Raw genomic sequence first — 24,552 nt, forward strand, 5'->3', positions numbered from 1 at the left:
ATATTGGGGCTCTGTCAAGTGACCTTGCTATCTGATAGGTAATCACTCTGTGATCGGACGTTGTCCACGAATCCCGAACAAGCCAATCCTTTATATAGCCTGCGACGTTCCTAGTGGACAGCGTGACGTCGATCGTGGCCTCCCACAGTGTGTTACAGAACGTGGGCAGTTGGTGCGGCCAATTTAGTACCATGATCGGGGAGTTAGAAAGATATTCGTCTAGTATTTGCCCATTCCGAGTTCCGCTTCTGTCCGGAGTAAGGCTGTGCCAGGTGGGGGATCGGCAATTGACATCTCCCCCTATGATTATTTTCTCGTCCGGGAGCAAGTCTACCAAAACTTGAAGGTATTGTGTAGCTGGGGTAATGTCCTCCCCCGGTCTACAGTACAGTGCCACTATGTAGAACTGGCCTAGCGGCGTCAATACGTGGGCACAAGCTGCCCATGACGAGCATAGTTGTTTAACTTTCGTGACTGTGTAGTCTGGGTTGCGTACCACTACCGCCGCCCGAGGGGTATCTTCCTCTTTGTGTACTATCTTATATGTGATCGGGTATCCACACACCCGTTTAGAATGGGTGTACGGCTCCTGGAGTATGAGAATGTCTGCATTGATTTCGTCAGCTTTTATCCTTAGCTGTTCTGCCACTGCTCTGGCTCTTTGCGCATTTTGTTGGATGATCTCTATTTTGGATGTATTATATTTCTTATTGTTTGTCTCCATAGTCGATTCTCTTTTGGTATTGACCCTTTGCTTTGATATAGACCGGGCAGTTTGGATCTCTGATCGAATGTGTGTATTCCATTTTGGCTGCTTTACAATTGGCACAGGTTGGATCCTGTTCCCTGTTGGGGCAAGTTTTGTACTCGTGGCCCTTGCCAGAGCAATGGCCGCAAGTAGGCTAGACAGTGCATAGTGTGCATAGTGTTAGGGTCAGGCGCCACCTGTGATTTCTCACATCTGCGCCATATGTACGCTGTGAAGAAATACAGAACTACTGTAAATGCCAGAAAAGTGTTGTCTGTTGTATATGACATATTGCGTTAGGTTCTGTTGGGTGTCCTGGCATTTGGCCGCAGGGCCCCTGGTGGGACCTCACGTTGCCCGCACACACCGCTAGGAGGTAGCCAGGCTGCCCATTATTCTCTGGCTAGTCTCCGCCAGGGTCGCCTGAGCGTCCTGGACGAAGACCAAGTTAAAAAAAAAAAAAAAAAAAAAAAAAGAGAAGAAGAGAAGAGAAGGTCAGGGGAACAAGAGGAAGAGGGATCTGAATGTGAGGAACAAGCTAAAGTGGACAGATAGAGAAGGCAGTCCACCCGAGTAAGGAGAAATAGGGGATGGGTAGAGGGATCAAAAGTCACAGGGGCAGGCGCCACTGTGCGAGTGCCAAAGGCCAAGCACTCTCTGGGAGTCAGCTTTTCAAGGAGTGCCAACCATGATGATGCCAGCATAGTATTTTAATCTTCAGTCTTACTCTTTTATCAGTTTGGGAAAATGCTATCCGACCCCAGTTTGTGTTTGCACTTGAAGGTTGTTGTTCTGAGCAGCTCTAAGTTCAGCAAACTTTGCCCGTCTGATGGTAAAGACAGCTTGTGCGTAACTCGTTAAGGCTTTGTATGTCGTTTCATTCTGAAGCAGGTATGTTTCATGATTACGAGGGTTCTCCTGGATTTCAGTTAAAAATTTGAGCCTACAATCACCGTAAGCACGGCACTCATACATGAGATGCCCCCATGACTCCTCTTCACCACAGTGGCAGAATGGATTGCTTTCAATTCCCATTGCTGTCAATTTTTGTTGAAAGGGCCCATGTCCTGTGATCAGGAATGTAACTTGCAGACCAGGTGAAAACCAGGAAGGAGACTTCGGGAAAGTCATGTCAATGGATGGGAGGAATCTTCTGGTAATTTCTCCTTTGGGCGTGGTTTCCCATGAATGCTGCCAAATTCCTTGAAGGTGTGTGAAGATACGTTTTCTTTCTTGTTTCAGGTCATTGGTAAGTTGCAGTTGAAGATTTAACAACTGTGTCGGAATTCCCTTCTTTAATCGATGGTAAAGTCCCCTTTTAATCACCTCAAGATAGAGTGGCAAGCATCCAGTAATAGCCTGTAGGGCAGGGGTGCTGACAGTGCGACATGCCCTGCAGATAGATAACATCATGAATCTTTGTATTGAGTCAAGTTTACGCTTGTTCTTTTCCAGGATAGCCTTTGTACACCAAACTGAGGCTCCATAACACACAATTGGGAGAAACGCCACTTTATAGATGAGTGACAAAGCTTTATGCTTCAAACCCCAGTCCGCTCTGCTGACTCTTCTTATCATAGCCGTATACTTTCGGATTTTTGTGGATAAGTACTTCAGATGAGAGTGAAAGGTAAGACCGGTGTCAATGTAGATTCCCAGGTATTTGACTTCTGTGTAGAGACGTATAGGGATGTTATTTAACTTCATTGTTGGAGGCCTGCGTATTTGTAGCTTTCCTTTGAGGAGAATCGATTTTGTTTTCTCACCAGAAATTGAGAGGTTGTGGAGTGCTGCCCAGTTTTGGAGTTTTTCCAGAGCTGTATTTGCTTTTGCTTCCAGTGCCGCTCTTGTGTCACCTTGCACCACCAGAACAAGATCATCAGCGAAGGCTAAGGGTCTGGCTCCACCCAGGTCAAACCCCAGGAACTCGTCCAGAACAATGGACCAGAGGAATGGCCCAGTAGGCTAGACAGTGTGGGACGCTCTTCCCTGAGACAGGGATTCATGTTCACCATCCAAGACCAGGTAATCAACACCAGGAACTATAGAAAATACATCGCCAAGGAGACTGAAGTGTTTGATGACACATGTCAACGATGCCACTTGACCTCCGAAACGATCCAACACATCACTGCGGAATGCAAGATGATCATCCAGACTGAATACACTCATAGACACGGTAGCCAGGTAGCCAGGATAATACATCAGAAGCTATCAAGGAAATACCAGTTGGTTGAAGGAAGTGTACTGTACTAAAAGTACGAACCCCAGTCAGTACTTAGAGACCCCAACCCACAAGCTGTACTGGGACTGTGCCATGATAACGGATAGGACAATCGCGCACAACAGACCGGACATAACCCTTATGCACAAGAAAGAAAAGACTACCTATCTGATTGACATAGAGGTACCCAACACTGGAAACCTGCAGAAAACACATGGGGAAAAAATTAGGAAGTATGCGAACCCAAGACAGGAGATCAGAGAGATGTGGCATATGGAACAAGTAACGACCATCCCGATCATCGTGTCAACCACAGGTATGGTGTCAAAGACCCTACGTAACAGCCTAGCAGCAATAGGTCTCCCAGCGAACACCTACAAGGAACTCCAGAAAGTAGCAATCCCGAACACCTGTAGAATAGTCAGAGAGTTCCTCGACCAACAGTAACACCAGACATAACAACAATCACCCTGTGTACTTGGTAGCAATACCTGTCACAAGGCGGAACCCCTAATCAGGATGAAATAATATAAAAGAACAATAATAACAATAATACAACATCGTGCAACACAGCGGCAACCCCCAAGGCAGAACATGCTGGAAAGTACACTGCTGCAACAGGATCTAGAAAAGTTGTGCAGGTGGGCTGAGAAGTGGCAAATGAAGTTTAACATTGACAAATGTAAAGTACTACATATAGGAAGCAGTAATCCCAAAGTAACGTATCAACTCTGTGGTACCACACTGATAGTGGTAGAGTATGAAAAGGACCTGGGGGTAATTGTGCAGGCAGATATGAAGTTTTCTGAGCAGTGCAGGGATAAGGAGGTGATTTTTCTAGCAGGGATAAGGAGGTGATTATCCCCTTGTATAAGGCAGTGGTCGGACCACATCTCGAGTACTGTATACAGGTCTGGAGGCCTCATTTCAAGAAGGATGTAGAGCTGTTGGAATGAGTGCAGAGAGGGGCAACAAGATTAGTGAATGGAACAAAGGGTTGCTCTTATGAAGAAAGGCTTAAGTTTTGCAGATTAGTGTCTGGAGACTTAGGCACCTGCGAGGTGGTCTGATTGAGATGTATAAAGCCTTGAATGGTTTGCACCATGCTCAATGCTGATGGGATTTTTCCTCTTGCTCAAAATAATCGCCTAATACAGCATAGATTCAAATTGAGGAAAGATGGTTGTAGGATAGATATGCGGAAGTTTGCCTTTAGCCAGCGCGAGGTTGATTGCCTGAACAAACCTCCATCTGTCGTTGAAGTTGATAGCTTAAATAGCTTCAAGGCAGAACTTGACAAACATTTGGAGAAAGTGTACGGGTGAAATAAGGTTTTTTTTTTTTTTTTTTTGGCTGATGCTATATAAGTTTGCTTTCTTGCATCATGTGCCTTTGCTAATACTGACTTTGGGTACCTTATTGTTAAATGGAGCAGCATTGCTGGTTGAAGGCACAACTAAATCCAACACTTGATTTTCTGTTTGTCTTTTACTTAATCTTGATAGTCTTTATCATTCTCGCACACCCATTGCTACCTCCATCTTTGTTTTGTTTTGTTAGGTTGAATTGATTGATACCCTCAATTCAAATTTGAGAGAAATACAAATACATTGTTTTGCAATCATTCTATTCAACAAATGGCTACAATCAAATAGGTAATTAGGCTATTAACCCGGATTTCACTAACCTCTTCCAAACATTGATTCATTAGTGTAAGTAGCGTGGGCGTAAAACATTACATTGTTCATACTAAATATTTTGGACTGAAGTATGATGCTGATGTCACATTGATTCGGTAGAGTAAGTAGCAGGTGTGAGCATAAAACATTACTTCGTTCATGACTTCGGTTCTAGCTGTTGAATTTTTAAATCTTTCCGATTTTCATCAAAGATGTTTCCACATAAAACATCCTTTGTGCGTACAGAGTACACACATGTTTTTTTATTTTAATAACTCATATAATGAGGTTTTTTTTTGTCAAATATGACTTGATGATACCAAAGAAGATTTTAAATGCATCCTCCCTGACTTCAATTCCAAAATTGTTATGCCACCTATTCTGCTCTTATTCTACCTTTAGTTGACTATATCAGTTGTGCCTTATTAACAAATTAGTTGAAATCCAATGAAATTTTATATGCTTCTTCTATCTGAAAGTCTACATGAATTATTTCTTAAAATTCTATGATGGTATACAGGTGAGTCCCTGCCGAGTGTAGCTTCACCATTAGTGGATTCACACTTATGCAGTAGAAGTCCATGTGACATGGATCGCGCTGTATTCGGCCCAAGGTTTGCAGTAGCGATGCATTGTGTATCTGACTCAGCCGCACTACCTTATTAGCATTTTAGCATTAGCATTAGTAGAGCCATTTGATGCAAGAAAGCAAGCTTATGCAGCATCAGCCAAAAAAAAAAAAAAAAACCCACTTCCACTTCACCCCTCTGTTCGTTCCAAATACCTGTCCAGCTGAGCCTTAAACTTATTTAGGCTATCAACCTTCACCACAAGGGATGGAAGTCTGTTCCACCAACCAACCACCCGCTGGCTAAAGGCAAATTTCCGCACGTCTATCCTATATCTGTCTTTCCTCAATTTGAATTTATGCCCTCTCAGGTGATTTTTCTGAGCTAGAGGGAGAATCCCATCAGCAGTAAGCATGCTTAAACCATTCAAGGCTTTATACACCTCTATCAGATCACCTCGCTGGTGCCTAGTCTCCAGACACTGTAATTTGCAAAACTTAAGCCTTTCTTCGTAAGAGCACCCCTTTGTTCCATTCACTAATCTTGTTGCCCTTCTCTGTACTCGTTCCAGCAGCTCTACATCCTTCTTGAAATGAGGCCTCCAGACCTGTATACAGTACTCTAGGTGTGGCCTGACCATTGCCTTATACAAGGGAATAATCACCTCCTTATCCCTGCTGGAAAAATTCCTGTATATCATTGACAATACTCCATGAGCTACTCTTGCAGCCCGTCTGCACTGCTCAGAGAACTTCATATCTGCCTGCACAACAACCCCCAAGTCCCTTTCATTCTCTACCACTGTCAGTGTAGTACCACAGAGTTGATACATTGCTCTGGGGTTGCTGTTTCCCATGTGTAGTACTTTACATTTGTCAATGTTAAACTTCATTTGCCACCTCTCAGCCCATCTGCTCAACCTTTCCAGATCCTGTTGCAGCAGCATAGTGTCAGTAGTGTCCTTGACAACCCTGCCAACCTTTGTATCATCTGCAAACTTGGACATTAAGCTTGATATACCATCATCAATATCATTTATAAATACAGAAAACAATAATGGACCCAACACTGAGCCCTGAAGGACTCCACTAATAACATTAGTCCACGACGAGCAGTGTCCATTGATTACCACTCTCTGTCTTCTCCCCCTCAACCACCCCTTTATCCATAGCAGCAATTTGCCTCCAATGTCACACTGCTCCAATTTGTGTAGCAGTCTTCCATGTGCAACAGTATCAAAAGCCTTTCTAAGATCCAAGTATATAATATCAAAGTTATTCCCTGCATCCAGTTCTTTTGTGACTGCATCATAGTATCCAATCAAGTTGGTCAGGCAAGACTTCCCCTTAACAAAACCATGCTGTGTCTGAGCTATAACTGAAGTCTTGTCTAAATGATCCTGCAGTGCTTCTTTAACCAGTGCCTCCATTAATTTTCCTGGAACAGAAGTTAAGCTCACAGGTCTATAATTACTTGTGTCAGCCTTTGATCCTCCTTTGTGAATTGGGGTCACATTTGGAAATTTCCAGTCTATGGGTACCTCCCCTGAGTCCAAGGAAGCTATCATAATTATGGCTAAGGGTTTGCTTACTTCCTTTGCTGCCTCCTTTAATATAACTGGATAGATCCCATCCACCCCGGGTGCCTTTCTTGTGTTTATCTTCAATAGTTTCTCCTCCACTTTACTCCCAGTTATTTCAAGATTCTGTAGCTTACTGCTAGAGTTGAATACACCTCTGGCATTCCCCTTGCTGAATAACTCCTCATGTGTGAATGTCGATGCAAAATATTCATTTCGTTTGTTAGCTACCTGAGCAGGATCATCAACAGTTGACCCATCAATATCAAGTGGGCCAATCTGATTCATCCCCTTCCTTCTAGAGTTTACATAAGTAAAGAACTCTTCGCTGTTTTTCTTTGCATCCCTTGCCAAGGATTTCTCGTAATCTGCCTTCGCCTGCCTAACCTCCTTTGTAACTTGGTTGCATATCAACTTGTATCTATCATGGGCTTCTGTCTCATGTGTTAATTTGTTAGTATCCCATGCATTTTTCTTCTCTGCCATATGCCTCATTAGTTCATCTGACATCCATTTTGGCCTAAACCTTGAACAATATTTCTTAGTTGATATGTAAAGCCTAGTAGCTTCCAAGATAAGTTCTTTGAATGCTTCCCATTTTGAATTTGCTGTTGGTAACATCATGAGTTGGTCCCACTGTATAGAATTTAAATACTGTCTCAGTCCATCGTAGTCGCCTTTACGGAAGCAATAACCCTTCCCTTTACCCCTAATGGTAGTTACCTCTTTGAGTAAATCCCACTTCAGCACACTGTGATCAATGCCACCTAGTGGTTCATTTATCTGCAGATTCTTAATGCATGAAGAATCACTGCTGATAATCAAATCAAGAGTATTACTCCCTCTAGTTGCCTCCTGAACATGCTGATGTAGAAAACAATCATCCAATAAATCCACAAAAGCCCTGCTAGTGTGTGAGTAACCAGTCCCCAAATTCCAGTCAATATCCCGGAAATTAAAATCTCCCGTTATAAGCCTCTCTGATTTACTGGCCCACTCTATTTCCCTGTACTGTTCCTTATTATACTCATCACAGTCATTAGGCCTATAGCACACTCCTACTCTCAATTTTGATCTCCCAATGCTTATGTCACACCAAACTGACTCAACACTGCACTGTCCGGCGATGTCGACTGGCTTCACTTTCTTGGTTTTTATGTGTTTCTTAACTAATAGCATAACCCCTCCCCCCTTCCTATCCTGTCTATCCTTTCTGTAGACGTACTCCCCAAATTGCAGCTCTGCATCCCTTATATCTGTGTGACACCACGTCTCTGATATCCCAACAATATCTGCCTTTGATATTTTGAGCAATACCTCAAATTCATCAAATTTATTTACTAAACTCCTAGCATTGGTGTACACGCAAGTATACCTGCACCTGTTTCTATTCTTAGCTACCCTAACACAACCCATGTGTTTACTTGTACCACAATGGCTCCCAGCAGTCTCTGAAATACCATGCATCTTGTTTTTCAGGCTTCTGCTCATTCTAATAGAAGCAGTGCAAGAATCTCTTTCACCTCTGCCAGTGGCTACTGTCAATCTATTGGTCTTTGTCTCCCCCCAAGCTAGCAGTTTTCCGACCCACCTAACACTGCCTCGTTAGCATCAGCAAATATTCTTGCACCCTTTCTATTTAAGTGTATCCCATCCCTGTATAAGCAATCTCTCCTGTTAACAAGTACAGTCCAGGCTGAAAAAAATTCTACCCCTTGAGCCTTGCACAATCTTTCCAGGGCCGAATTGATCGACAAGGCTCTCATCATATACTCCCTCCTATCGTGTCTGGGCAGAATTGCAGACACTTTCAAATTCAACCCTAATTCTCGGCTTTTGTTCAACAGTGACCTGTACTTGTTAAGTAATTCTGCCGGTCTCCTACTCTTAATATTATTTGTGCCAACGTGTACAACTATATCTCCTTTTGTGCCCTTAAAAGATGATATTCGCTCTACAACGTCATCAACCTTTGCCCCTGGCAGACATACCCTGGTGCTGTTCCACCTATCTTTTTTTACAAAGCATGTTCCCCGTTTCCCTGACAATAGAGTCACCAACAACTACTAGTTCCTTCGGGACCAGCGTATTCTGCCTTGGGGGTTGTCTCTGTGTCACGCGATGCCCAAGTGCAAGCTCTGGCGTTGATGTGGGCAGCTGAGAGCTTGATGGGCCCCTCAATTTAGTTTCTTCGAGGGCATCCACCCTGTCCTTCAAGCTCTCATATAGGCCCACAAGAACGCCGAGTTGTTGCCTGATATCGATACACTCTTTGCATCGCGGACACACACAAAGACATCCCCCTTGGCAGTATCATGTCCCGTACCTGATTGCTCTTCAAACAAGTATGTACAGTAGCTTTAGTGCAGTTGAATTTATACTGTCATCGATTTCATTATAAGCAACTTTGTTATCTGAGATAACTGTTTTGTGGCACTTTGCAGTTTTGCGATCAGTCAAAATGTAGCCCATCTATATTGTACCTATTTTTTTTTATTACAATACAGGGTGTCTCAAAAATATTGGTACAAACATTTAGGGGAGGTAGATAACATCTAAAGGAATGTGAATCGCATAAGAACCCATAACCGGAAACGTCACCGTAAGTCAGTAGACGGCGTTGTTCATCAGTTCGCGAGAGGGAAAGTTTCTAGTTTACTCATTCAAGCAGTAGTCGCCGCACAAAGAGCATGCATCGATATACGAACTGTGAGCTGGCAGACATGCACCTAGTGTATGGATTCGGAGAGGGCAATGGACGAGCCACTGAACAAATTTATGGAGAACACTTCCCAGACAGACATGTACTGGACCACCGTTTGTTTGCACGTGTGCATCAAAATTTGTGCGATTATGGATCATTTAGAGGTAACAAGAGTAGTGCAGGCAGACCAAGTTCGATGCAAACTCCCACCATGGAAGAAAGTGTGTTGAATGCCATCCAGAATAATCCTACTACCAGCACATGTGCCATTGCCTCTGCCTTAGGAGTGTCTCATTGTTACAGTGTACAGTGTGTCCGGCATGACGATTCCTTACACCCCTTTCATCTCCAAAGTGTTCAGTTACTGCTCCCCCAAAATCATCCTGCACGTGTGGCTTTTGCGCAGTAGTTTCTCCAAGAAAGTGTTCAAGACTTGAATTTTCCACCCTATATTTTGTTAACGGATGAGGCTTATTTCACTCAGGAAGGCTAATTCAATCAGCACAATGCTCATGTGTTGGGCTCACGACAACCCACACGATGTGTGCCCCCATGCGGCACAACATCACCCCACAATAAATGTGTGGGCAGGTATGGTCGATGACTGCTTAGTAGGCCCATACCTGTTACCATCCCACATGAATTCTGCTAAATATCGGATCTTTCTTGAACAAGTTCTACCAGGGTTACTTGGCGATGTTCCAGCAAATGTGAGACGGAACATTTGGGTTCAACATGACAGGGTGCCTGCCCATTATGGAAGGTGTGTTCGTGACTATTTGAACAGGTGTTTTGGGCGTCGATGGATTGGCTGTGGTGGACCTGTTGCCTGGCTCCCACGCTCACCTGATTTATCGAGCCTTGTTTTCTTTCTGTGGGGGGCCCTCAAACCTGTCATGTATGAATCGCCTGTGGAGACGGAAATGGATCTTGTGGCGAGACTCTTCACTGCTGCTACTGTCAAAGAAACTCCATGTGTGTTCGACCATGTTCGCCAATCCATGCTGCGTCGGTGTCACGCATGCATCGCGTCTCATGGTGGAACCTTCGAGCATCTGTTGTAACATCATGAAATGCATCCATCTCGTACTCCATTGTTAATATTATGTCAAATAAATGTTTGCCACTAATTACTGTCTTGTGTCATTTCTGCTTCTTGTGCCTCTGCTACTACTTTCCAGTGACGTTTCTGGTTATGGGTTCCTATGCGATTCACATTCCTTTAGATGTTACCTACCTCCCCTAAACGTTTGTACCAATATTTTTCATTATGTATCTTTCAACTCATCAGTTCTCAGAAACAGTGTGACGTAATACTTGAATGACACCTTATTCAGCTTAAGTCTTTGCTAGTGACAATGTCAGTCTCATGAGTTTTCAAGTTGAGTGAAAAGTGACTTCATTGTGAGTGTTTTGTCATCGAACCTAACATAATGGCTTCAAAGCTTGCCTCTACATCTGAAAGTGATTTCAGTAGAAAAAAATTTAGAAAAATTCTGTCACTGCATGAAAAAATGATTATTTTGTATAAAATAGAGCAATGTAGAATGTATGCACCTTTAGCTAAAGAATATGAGTGCAATGAATCATAGATATGAACAATTAAAAAGTGTGAGGACAAAATTAAAGCAAGCATTAGGTTGGCAACAATCTCTGCAAGTGCAAAATCCACTTTTGTTAGTCGATGTGATATGCTTATTGAGAAAATGGAACAGTTATTGAATGTTTGGATCGAAGACCAAACGAATAGAAATGTGCCTTTCATTCTAATGTGATCAGGTGTAAGGCTCAACGTATTTATCATCACATAAAGTCTTATGCTGCTAGTGCAAATTGGTGAATAAAATTTCAGTGCACCCAAGGGATGGTTTGATAGATTTAAAAGAGAGCAAATCTGCACAATAGTAAAGTTGTTGGTGAGATTGCTTCTGTTGATGTGGAGATGTGGAGATGTGGAGGCAGAATCACACTCCTCTTTTGTAGTAACGCTTCTGGTGATTATAAATGCAAGACTTTATTAGGTATCATTCAGAAAACCCAAGGGCTTTGAAAGTGAAAAATAAATCCTCCTCTTGTTTACTGGCGATCAAATAGAAAAGCTTGGTGGACTGGCTCATCGTTTAGTAACTGGTTAGAGCATTGTTTTGTAACTGAAGTTGAAGGATATCTGAAAAATAAGAATTTATTGTTCAAGATGATCCTTATCTTAGACAATGATCTGAGTCACCCAGTGTCACTTTTCGATTGCAATCCAAATGTAAAACTTGTGTTTCTTCCTCCGAATACAACATCAATTTTACAGCACCTGGACCAAGGAGTCATTTTGAGTTTTAAATCTTATTTTCTAAGGAGAAGTTTGGCAAATCTTGTTGATAAAATTGAAAATATTCTGGATAAAAATGTGCACCAATGTTGGGCTGAATTCACAATACTAACAGGTATTGAAATAATCGAACAGTCATGGACTGAAATGAAGTCAACTTTGAAGAACTGTTGGAAGAAGCTACTCCCTGAAACAGGAAGTGACTCACAAGACAATATTATTCAGACAAAAGTTGAGAAAATGATTAAACTTTCAAATATTATTGGAGGTGAGGGATTTAGTGATATATGGAAGGAAGGAACATATTCATTCCCATCAGGAGGAGTTAGAAGAACTACTGGACTCCAATAACGATGTTTGTGAAGAAGAAGAAAATGAAGAGCAGAAGAAACCTGAACTAACAAACAAGGGTATATCAGAGAGACTAAAAGCTGCCGAGTTCCTGAAGGAGAAGATTATGCAGGAAGATCTCGACTTTTATAGGAGTTGGAAAATTAAGAGAGGCATTGACGATATTATGTTTTCTTATGTTGACAACAGATTTTGTAAGTCAGCTTGAACTTCAAAAGCTTGTTCATCTTCTGCTAGCAGTTTCACCAGTTGAACGTTTCTTCATATGTGTTGGTAAGTCATGGTCAACTAAAAGTTTTATTTTATTTCAGCATGCAGTTTTATTTTAAATTTAGGTAGGAATTCATTTCGATTCCATAATGGAAGCGTATACCCGACGAAGTTTCTGTTGTTTCCATGATTTATTTTTGATTTTTTTGGGGGTTTAGTTTTCTTTCATTTTGTTTTCTTTTTACATAGGGCCCTTTACATTTACATTAGGGGCATGACCTCGCTGTCACTCAATTGGATCATTGGAATGAGAGATGAAAAATTATGGAGGAAGTCAGTCTCGCGTTCATTTTTGTAACCCCTATTCTTGCAAAAATTAGCATAGAAAAATATTACTTCTATATATTTTATGGTGTTTTTAATTTCCTACATAAAAAGTTTCAGAACCTAATCCCCGTTTTTCCATAATGACAGTAACCTTCCGAACGCGGAATCGCCACACGTGGATGTTAGTCGGAATATAACACTTGGCAGGGGTCACCTGTATATGTATTTTGATGTATAAATATTAGAAAGAAGGAAGCTCACAAATCTCAGATTGCTAGTAGGATCTAAGCTGGTCACATTAATACTTCAAGTACTCTTGTTTTCAGTTTAGTTAGTAATGGCAAATAATGCAAGGAGGCAGATTTGTACAGCATCAGCCAAAAAAAAATTCACACAGCACCTGTTCATCCCTTCTAATAATTTGTGTAATTCTTCATTAAATTTATTCAAACTACCCACTTCCTTATGTGTATTGCCTGAGCTAGAGTAAGGATGCTATCAACGTTTAGGTTATTCAATCCATTCAGAGTCTTAAACACTAGGCACCTGTGAGGTCACATCTCCTCACAGGTGCCTAGTTTCCAGATGCTGCAATTTGCAATATTTGTATAAGAAACCGAAGGACTTCAGTTCTTCCTTTTGTTCTCACTAATTTTGTTGCTCTTCTCTGCATCCATTCCACATTCTTTCTAAAACAAGCTTCCAGACCTGTCTACAACACTCAAGATGTGGCCTTATACAGTGAAATAATTACCTCCTTATCCCTGCTAGCAAAATCCTTGTATATTGTTGACAAAACCCCATAGGCTGTTCTAGCATCCAATTTGCACTGCTCAGACAACTTCATGTCTGACTACAAAGTTACTCCAGGATAATCTGTCCTGTAGTAATACTATACCCTCATATCTTTACAAGATCCTTTTATAGAGCAAATCATTCATATTTTAACTTTTTAAATAGGTTAGCTGAATTTACCAAGGATGCAAACATATTTATTTTTACCTGCATTGGCATTTAAAGATTGCTGAGACAGTATGAAGTTAGGCTGCTCCCATTTTATGTATTGTATTTTGATTTACTTAGAAAACTAAATTTATAATAAATCTAGTAAAAATTGTTGTTTTGCGCATATATAAAATTGAAAAGTTTTAGATACTTAGATTCTGTAGAATCTGTGTCTGAAACTAATTTGTTCTAAAAACTGTTTGTATAAACAGTTTGTTTGATTTCTATAATATGTTTGGTATGGAAACAAATGAATAAATAATTGGTAAAAGGTTAAGTAAACCTGGAAGGTAAACCATTACATGTCAAGCATTTGAACATTCAAGTTCAAATGTTCGAAATGTGATGGTATAATATGGTCTTAAATATATATATATATGTTTTTTTTTTTTAAATACACTTAGATTTATTAATCTAGGTGTATTTATCTCTTACATTAAATTAAGTGATATATATATATATATATATTATATGCTTAGATTCAATCATTCTTTGTTCATCCTTTTGAATAAAACTTTGGATATATAGAAATTTCTGGAACCCAAAATGGGCCTACCTCATAAGAAATTTGGATTGTACATGCCTAACTCTAATTAAAATTTTTATATTTGAATAATTTGCAATATTGTATGAGTTAACGAAAATATTAAAATTTTAAATTTTAAAGTTCTGAGTCAACATTGATAGTTAGTTTTGAGAAAAGTTTATTTATTATTTAAAAATCTGTTTCTTAGGTGGAAAAAGTGCCATCCTCACTGCCATTGTTGTTGGACTTGGTGGTAAAACAAGTGCTACTGGTAGAGGAACCAGTATTAAAGGATTTGTGAAGAAGGGTAAACAGTAAGCATCACGTAAACATTGTGTACACAACTATTTCATGATCAGTAGTTTAAGCTAAAATGACAAAGCTGTATGAAAATAAGTTTTCATCTTTAACTTGTGAATGTTAAATTTTGTATGCTCACTAATAGCTGTCTCTTTGGATATTAACCCCTGTTACTTATGCCCTTAAATGGAACAAAACTATTCACATGGTTTCTATGAGTTGCCAATTTTGTTTTAATTATAAAATTGAATTTTTATCTTTTTATTTTCTTGGAAACTTATCTATTAGGATTTATATTATTTATGAGCCTTTCTTCATGGCTCAGTTTCTTAAGTTACCCAATTTTTTTTCACTGGTTTTTCACCTCTCTGGTTTTTCATTTTGCAAAGCGAAACTGTCTAAATGTTTGTGGGTGAAAAATTTCTTAGAAAAAATACATATAATGAATACAAAAAGCCAAGTTTGTAGCAACCTCATTTTATAATCTTATTATTCATCCATTCACCCATCCATCAGGGATGGGTGAATGGATGAATATGAATTGTGTTGGCTGAATTGATTGAATCAAAAAAGAAATGTTCTACGAATATGTAAATAGAATTAAATATAAAAATAGTGAAATGCTTAAAGTGCGGTACTCATCTTGAATATAATCTGCAATAGTTCTATGAAAAGACTGATGGCTAAATATAAGGTGGAATTGTTAAGTTAATGCATTAAGGTGGGATGAGATTTAATTTAGCGGAATTTTAAAATAAGTGCAAGGAAGCAGAAGTGCACTACTCTGTCTCTGGTTGTCATAAAGTAGAAAGTAGTTAATCTGGAACATAAAAGAATTGAAAATGCCAATAGTCGTGACGACAGACTTTCGTTAAGTTAAAACGTCTTCAGTTGGCGGTGTTAAGTGAGAAGTAACGTGTGCTGTATTTTAAGGAATTTTCTATACTCTCGTGATGCTCTTTGGAACACAAGGGAATCTCAGATGTGAGAGATTCCAAGCCGAGGAAAGGTGAAAGGGAAGTTTTGCGTTTAGATTAGTATTGTGTCAAAACCATTTGATAATGAGGGCTTCATATTGAAGAATTTTGTGGCTGGTTTTAAGTCTTATAATGGTGATAATGGAGTCAATTAAAGGAGTGTGATTGTGGGTTTGAGCATGAACTGTGAGTTCTGTACTAGCTTGTCCCGATCTAAGACTATTATAGTATTAGTATGCGCGAGTGTTGGAGGTTTTGGTAGAACCAAACTTGGTTGTAGTACTACCAATATAACAGGCATCACAGTTTGGTTGACATTTAATCAAGTAAATTATATTGTTCAAATCATTGGTTGGGTATTTGTGTGTGTCTTTGTAAGTGTTGAATAAGGATCCGAGTTTATTATAAGCTGAAAAAATAAGTGAGATATCAGTACCTGTAAACACACGGCGGAATTGTCCAGCAAGTTCATTATGGTATGGGAGGATGATGCGTATATTTGTGTTGGTAGTGGGTTTTGGTGGATTGTTAATTTTACTTTTGGTGGTGGAAATAGTGTGTTGAATGAGTTGGGTTGGGTAGTTCCTAGCTGTAAATTTTTCCGTGAGATATTGAAGTTCATTGAAGTGCTATATGTATTTGGTTGTATAAAACTGCTTTTTTTTGTGCAGAGGGGGTGGTGCGAAGCAAAATGTAGGTATTTGCCTGTATGTGTATTTTTTCTGAAAATCTTTGTACCTAGTTTGGTACCTGTTTTGTAAACAGTGAGGTTGAGAAAATTAATTTGGTTGTTGGTTTCAATTTCAAGAGTGAGTTTTAACCTATCATGTATTGAATTAAATTTTGAAAAGAGATTGTCTATAGTGGACCTATTGCCTATTATGAGTATGTCATCAGTGTAACAGGTTTATAATTTTATTTCTGGAGGGAAGGGTTGTAAAATTTGGTTCTCTATTGTGGCTAGGTAAATTTTTGACAGGAGGGACGGAGATACCTAAACCCATGGGTAAACCGAATATTTGTCGGAAAATTTTATTACTGAATCTGAAATATCGGGCGTCTAGTAAAAGTGAAGTGAATGGAAAGAGAGGTACGTTTTGTCAAAGTGTTATGTTATTAAGAATTTCTGTAAAATGTATGGGATATGCACGTTAGTATATAGAGATATTATGTCAAATGATGCTAGGATATCTTCATCAGACATTGTAGTATTGCTTATTTTCTGAAAGGCTGATTGGTGTTGCTGATTTTGAATTCTGAGAATCTGGTAAGAGGGGATATAATTTTAACTAAGTAGGTGGATAGATTTGCAAAAGCTAACTAACTGAAAGAGATAATTGGTCTTAATGGGTGGCCAGGTTTGTGTAGTTTGGTGATGCCAAACATGTGAGGAAGGATGTTGTTGTGGATTCCTATCTGTTGCAGTGTGTATAAATTGATTTCTTTATTTTGTCTGAGTTTTCTTAAGACAAAAACACTTACATTCAGAAAATGGAACAAATTTTAGCCGACCAAAACACATAATATTGATAACAATTATAATATCACAAAACTTAAAAATAAACTAGATTTAATCTTAAGAAAACTCAGACAAAATAAAGAAATCAATTTATATATGCTGCAACAGATAGGAATCTGCAACAACAACATCCTCCCTCACATGTTTGGCATCACCAAACTACACAAACTTGGCCACCCATTAAGACCAATTATCTCTTTCAGTAAGTCAGCTTTTGCAAACCTATCCACCTACTTAGTTAAAATTATATTCCCTCTTACCAGATTCTCAGAATTCAAAATTAGCAACACCAATCAGGCCTTTCAGAAAATAAGCAATACTACAATTTCTTATGGAGATATCCTAGCATCATTTGACGTAATCTCTATATACTCATGTGCATATCCCATACACTTTACAGGCTTTATGGAAATTCTTAATAACAGACTTTGACAAAACGTACCTCTCTTTTCATTAATAACATCCTTGAACTCACTTCACTTTTACTAGATGCCCAATATTTCATATTCAATAATAAAATTTTCCAACAAATATTCGGTTTACCCATGGGTTTAGGTATCTCTGCCCCCTGTCAAAAATTTACCTAGCCACAATAGAGAACCAAATCTTACAACCCTTCCCTCCAGAAATAAAATTATAAACCTGTTACACTGATGACATACTCATAATAGGCAATAGGTCCACTATAGACAATCTCTTTTCAAAATTTAATTCAATACATGATAGGTTAAAACTCACTCTTGAAATTGAAACCAACAACCAAATTAATTTTCTCAACCTCACTGTTTACAAAACAGGTACTAAACTAGGTACAAAGATTTTCAGAAAAAATACACATACAGGCAAATACCTACATTTTGCTTCGCACCACCCCCTCTGCACAAAAAAAAACAGTTTTATACAACCAAATACATAATGCCCTCAAATATAGCACCTCACAAAATGACTTAACCAATGAACTTCAATACCTCATGGAAAAATTTACAGCTAGGAACTACCCCAACTCATTCAACACATTATTTTCCACCGCCAAAAGTAAAATTAACAATCCACCAAAACCCACCACCAACGCAAATATATGCATCATCCTCCCATACCATAATGAACTTGCTGAGCAATTCTGCCATGTGTTTACAGGTACTGATATCTCCCTTATTTTTTCAGCTTATAATAAACTCGGATCCTTATTCAACACTTACAAAGACACACACAAATACCCAATCAATGATTTGAACAATATAATTTACTTGATTAAATGTCAACCAAACTGTGATGCCTGTTATATTGGTAGTGAGGAATTTATTATAGCTAACACAGAGCGTACAAATAAAGAAGAAATATATGAGCTTTCGGCTATATGGTAGCCTTCATCAGAATTAAAAATACATGAATGGCAGTTGGAATGAAGATGTGCACTGCCAGGTGCGTGAGACGCGAGGTTTAATTGTTTGTTGACGTCTGTGGCTGTGACGCATGATGACGTGGCCAGCGTTTGTCCAATGATAGAACTACTGACTCTGTGATCGGGTTGACTTGGCAACCACTGTTCCTGTTCAAGGATTTATCCGAAGATTTTATATTTAACGATTCCAACCAGGTACGCTTTAGGTAATGGTGGGATCTGTCTACCACCACGACATCGCGGTGTGGGTCGATGTCGTGGTGGGTTGTCCAGACATGTTCGGCGATAGCTGAGTGTTCTATATCCGCTAAACGGATCGCTCTTTTGTGCTCCGAGAGACGTTTCTCGAGTCGACGTCCAGTCTCTCCAAAGTAGCAGCTAGTGCAGTCACGGCAAGAGATGCGGTAGACCAAACCGCTCTGCAGAAGGGTGGGGACAGGTGTTTTCACGTTGGAAATAAAAGAACGCAGTTTCTTGCCTGGGAGTTGGATGCATTTTATTCCGTGCGTTCTCAGGATTCTACCGATCTGTTGTGACAGGTTGGGGTAGTATGGGATGAATGCCCTCGTGGATGGCTCGTCACTGTTGGTGTTGTAGCTGGTCGTCACGATGTCACGTGTCTGTAGATCACACCTGTCGAGGACGTCAATGGGGTAGCCACACCTCGTAAGGTCTACTTTGACCCTAGTGACCTCTTTGCGTCTTTCATCAGCGGAGCTGGAGTGTGTCCAGGCGCGAGTAAGCAAGGTTCGGGCAGTGGAGAGGAGGTGGCCTCGCGCGTGTGCTGACCGGAAGTTGGTAAACTGGCCAGCACACATGGGCTTACGATAAACTGTAGTCCTCAGGTATGTGCCTTCACGTCGGACAAGTGTATCTAGGTATGGTAAAGAGTTGTTCGACTCCAGCTCAATCGTGAATTTTATGAAGGGCGATAGTGAGTTGAGGTATGATAGAAGTCGCTGACCTGAGTCTCTAGGGATGACCACGAACACATCGTCAACATAGCGACACCAAAAGGCGATGTGATCTGGTGCGTGTGCAAACGCACGTCCCTCTAACTCCTCCATCACGATGTTTGCTGTGACTGAGCTGACAGGGGAACCCATGGCCGTGCCATGTATCTGCTGGTAGACTGAGTCATTAAATATGATCGCACCCCCTGTTAAGCACAGTCTGAGGGCGGCGGAAATGTCATCGGGTGTGAGACCAGTTCTTTCGTTGAGGGTTCTATCATTGTCCAAGAGTTGTTTTGCACAAGAAATGGCAAGTTCCACAGGGATGGAGGTAAAGAGCGATATGACGTCGAACGATGCCATAACTTGATCCTGCGAGATGGATACAGTGCGAATCCTCTTTATGAATTCAACACTGTTGGAGACTGTGTGGGTGGTCTTGCCAACTAGAGGAGAAAGAAGTCTCGAGACAAATTTAGACAGCTCGTAAGTCGGTGATCCACAGCAGGATACAATTGGTCTCAGTGGTGTGTCTTCTTTGTGCACTTTCGGTAGGCCGTAAAACCGTGGGATCTGACATCCGGAAGCACGGAGGTGATTACGGGTTGACTGTGTGATCTTCCCTTGTTTCAGCCAACTGTTGATGAGGATATTCACCTCTGATTCCCATCGTTCTAAAACTCTGTTGGGGTTGAATCCAGAGCGTGTAGGCCTGTTTCGTTATATTGGTAGTACTACAACCAAGTTTGGTTCTACCAAAACCTCCAACACTCTCGCATACTAATACTATAATAGTCTTAGATCGGGACAAGCTAGTACAGAACTCACAGTTCATGCTCAAACCCACAATCACACTCCTTTAATTGACTCCATTATCACCATTATAAGACTTAAAACCAGCCACAAAATTCTTCAATATGAAGCCCTCATTATCGAATGGTTTCGACACAATACTAATCTCAACATCCTAAATGCAAAACCTCCTTTTCACCTTTCCTCGGCTTGGAATCTCTCACATCTGAGATTCCCATGTGTTCCAAAGAGCATCATGAGAGTATAAAAAATTTCTTAAAATACAGCACACGTTACTTCTCACTTAACACTGCCAACTGAAGACGTTTTAACTTAACGAAAGTCTGTCGTCGCGACTATTGGCATTTTCAATTCTTTTATGTTCCAGATTAAATACTTTCTACTTTGACAACCAGGGACGGAGTAGTGCACTTCTGCTTCCTTGCGCTTATTTTAAAATTCCGTTAAATTAAATCTCATCCCACCTTTAATGCATTAACTTAACCATTCCACCTTATATATTAGCCATCAGTCTTTTCATAAAACTATTGCAGATTATATTCAAGGTGAGTACTGCACTTTAAGCGTTTTGCTATTTTTATATTTAGTCTATTATCACAGTACTATAAGAATTCTATAACTTTATATTTGTAAATAGAATTATTTATTGTATTTATTCTATTTTTTATCTCATATGCAGGAAAAATTACAAAAGCATGCAATTTTAAATTAGAAAAAAGAGGAGTGGGCATAATGTCAGTAAGTTTTACCTCTCAATCATCGTTGCCAGAATCGATGTCTTCAGCTGATAAGTACGCCACTGAGGAGGTTGAGGACTGTGGAGATTTAGAAGTGGGCGGCTGCTCAACTTTACAAAAGAACATATTAATGGAAGACTGGACAGTGGTTTTTTGCTTTTCATCGTAGATTTCTTTGTAGCAAGCATATCATTCACCCCTCTGTTAACTTTTAAGAATCGTTCACTATCAGGATCCATCTTCTCAAACCTTGCCGATGCAATTGCACGAAATGCCATTTCCATCTCTCTCTCTCTCTGGTGGTGAAGGTCTTGGCTCCTCATTTGGTTCATCTTGAGCTCGTTGGCATTTTCTTCTTTCACTATCACGGCCTGCAAGTCAATAAGTCCATCGTTAGACAATTCCTTCTCTTCTTCCTCTATTAGCTCCACCATGTCTTTGGCATCAACCTCCAACTGAAGTAGCTCTGCAACTTTTACAATCTTATCTGTATCCTCTTCATATGATTCGTCTTTTTCAAATCCTTTGAAGCCTTTTACGTGCAGTGGGCACATTTTCTTCCATGCACTATTTAAACAACTTATAGTAATTTCTGCCCAGGCTTTATTAATGTTTAAGATGGCGTGGTAAATATTATAAGATTTCCAAAAGTCTCTTAACGCAAAATTTTTCTCATCATCTAATGCAGACAATGCCTGAGCAAATATTGTGCCTAAATAGTATGCTTTTAAATTTGAAATAACATCCTGATCAATAGGTTGGATGAGTGAAGTCGTGTTTGGCAGTAGAAATATGACTCTCACGTCCAGATTGAAATCATCTAGATGCGTAGGATGTCCAGGAGCATTATCGTTTAGAAGCAAAATCGTTGTCTTGACAATATTTTTCTACCTCAGGAATGAAGCAGCATTTAAACCAATCCTCAAAGACAGATATATTGTTATCCATGCTCTGGTTCGATCGGAAATGCACGGGGTAGGGTGGCTTTATTGATGCTTAAATGAACGAGGATTTCCAGAACGGTACACAAGCAGCGGATTTAATCTGTAATCTCCAGCTGCATTACCCCCAAACAAGAACGTGGCCCTATCTTTTGATGCCTTGAAACCTGGCACTGTATATTCCTCTTTGGCAATGTATGTTCAATCCGGCATTTTTTTCCAATACAGAGCAGTTTCATCAACGTCAACTCAGCAAATTTTTTCCAACACTTCACAAAATTTCTTTGCAGCTGCAGAATCGGCATTGGCGACATCGCCACATACGTTAATGTTGTGGAAACCAGCGTGATGCTGGAACCTATTAAACCACCCGTTGCTTGCAACGAACATTGCTTGGGGTTCGCTGTACTTATCCTTTATATCTTCTTAAATACTTCTTGCTTTTGCTTGAATGGCCATTGGACTCAGGGGCACTTGCTTCTGAATCTGATTTTCTATCCATGTTATTAATAGCTTTTCCATCTTCGATATAGCACCTGAATGCTGTTTTGTCGTCACTGTTGATCTCAAGTGCATTGATCCTTTGACATGTTCTTTTATGCACACACTATTCCCTTAAAATAGGATTCACTGTTGAAGCAGAGAGACCTAATTCCTTGCAGTAGATGACAAACTTTGTCCTGCTTCATCTTAATTTCTAAATCAATTTTGACCAACGGAAAGTGCACTTGCACTTTCCGTTGGTCCCTTTCCTTTCACCTTTGTAATAAGTAAACAAGAATAAAGAGAAGATTCTGAAAATTTATTTGTTTTTTTTATATGATTGAAGATATCAGTGAAGGGGAACTCATTTCACCATAATACCGTAACATAAAAATCCACAGAATTCCAGTTATCGGTATATCGCAAATGCAATAAGATCAAGTTTAGTACCCACTTATAATTAGATGCACTAACAGAAAAGTCCAATAAAGCAGAAATTGCAATTGTTTTTATTGTTTTTTGGTCATGACCTCCAGAAACATCTTTAGAAAAATATCACAAAGGCGTTCAAAATTGATTCTTATAATTAGTATTAGTAACGGCCGCGTGGTGCAAGAAAGCCTATGTCTTATGCTGCACCAGCCAAAAAAAAATCCGAACAAAACAATGATAAAAACAAAAAATAAATAAAATAAATAACTAAATAATAATAATTAATAAATAAAAAAATAAATAAAAAGGAAATTAAACCTATGATCCTATGCGCTTCCCTTACCCGAAAGTACTATCCAGATGACCTTTGAATTTCCCCAAACTGTCGGCCTCTACCACCCATGAAGGCAACTTATTCCAGTAATTTATAACTCACTGGCTAAAATAAAACTTCCTGCAGTCCAATCTAAACATTTCCCCCCATAACTTGAATTTATGTCCCCTAGTTCTAGCATCATTTATAATCTTGAAAATTTTGTCCTCATTCATTTTACTGATGCCTCTCAGAGCCTTAAACACCTCAATCAAATCTCCTCTGAGGTGTCTAGTTTCCAAACTCTGCAACCCACATATTCGAAGTCTTTCTTCATAAGGACGCCCTTTTGCCGATCTCACTAGGCGAGTTACCCTTCTTTGCACCCTTTCAAGAAGCTCGATGTCTTTCTTTAGGTGCGGTCTCCATACTTGAACACAGTATTCCAAGTGTGGTCTAACATAAGCCTTATATAATGGGATTATCACGTCCCTATCTCTACTTGCAAAAGTTCGATAGATCATCGGTAGGACACCATGGGCCTTCATTGCAACCTGTTTACAATGCTCAGAGAATTTCATGTCTGACCGTATCGTAACGCCCAAGTCCCTTTCCTCCAGTACTGGGTTTAGTTGAACTCCACCAAGTGAATAAGTTTTTTTGGGATTACTGTTTCCCAGGTGTAATACCTTACACTTTGTTGGATTAAAGCACAGCTGCCATTTTTCTGACCATTCCTGAAGTCTATCTAGGTCTCTCTGAAGAAGCTCAGCTTGACAGTGATCATTAACTACTCTACCAATTTTAAGATCATCTGCAAATTTAGACATCACGCCCTCTATCCCTTCATCAATGTCGTTTATGAAAATTAAAAACAACAGTGGTCCTAATACTGATCCTTGGGGAACCCCACTTCTTACATCAACCCAATCTGAGGAATAGCCATTTATCACAACCCTTTGCCTCCTGCCCTGAAGCCATCCTTCTATCCATCTAAGGATTTTCCCAGTGATTCCAACCTGTTCCAGCTTATAAAGCAACCGCTCATGTGGGACTGAGTCAAAAGCTTTGCTGAAATCTAAATAAACAATGTCGAAATTATTTTCTGCTTTATTAGTATAAATTGTCATATTAACTTATTTTCTAGAGTAGCTTTATATTCCTAGTTACGATACTTAGTTTAAAGTTTAACTTAGACAGAGATTTTGTAGATATTACTTAGTATCGGTAACGGTATCAAATCCATGTGTCACAAATTGAACGAGAGGACTTTTTTTTTTTTTTAACCAATTTAGTCGATTTATTAAACAAGTGTTATATCAAATTATCTTCTATAAGTAGATTATAGACCTAGTCTGGATCCTTAGTTTATTCTAAATTGAGATAGCGAGATTTGGAAGCTAATCAATACTTACGAGTCCGTAGAAATATCGTTCG

The 24,552-nt window shown here is 39.7% G+C and overlaps 1 protein-coding gene across 1 annotated transcript in view; it reads left to right on the forward strand.

Annotated features, from left to right (window-relative positions):
• The window catches only part of SMC6 (Structural maintenance of chromosomes 6), a 655,684-nt gene that overhangs the window by 93,638 nt on the left and 537,494 nt on the right, over positions 1-24,552 (forward strand). Inside the window, exon 3 of the mRNA XM_090377619.1 lies at positions 14,454-14,559. Coding sequence (XP_090233745.1) covers positions 14,454-14,559 — 106 coding nt within the window. The remainder of the gene's footprint in view (positions 1-14,453; positions 14,560-24,552) is intronic.

This window comes from Mastigoproctus giganteus, chromosome 7 (genome assembly GCF_048544385.1).
Source record: "Mastigoproctus giganteus isolate SK-2022 chromosome 7, ASM4854438v1, whole genome shotgun sequence".
Classification (NCBI taxonomy): domain Eukaryota; kingdom Metazoa; phylum Arthropoda; class Arachnida; order Uropygi; family Thelyphonidae; genus Mastigoproctus; species Mastigoproctus giganteus.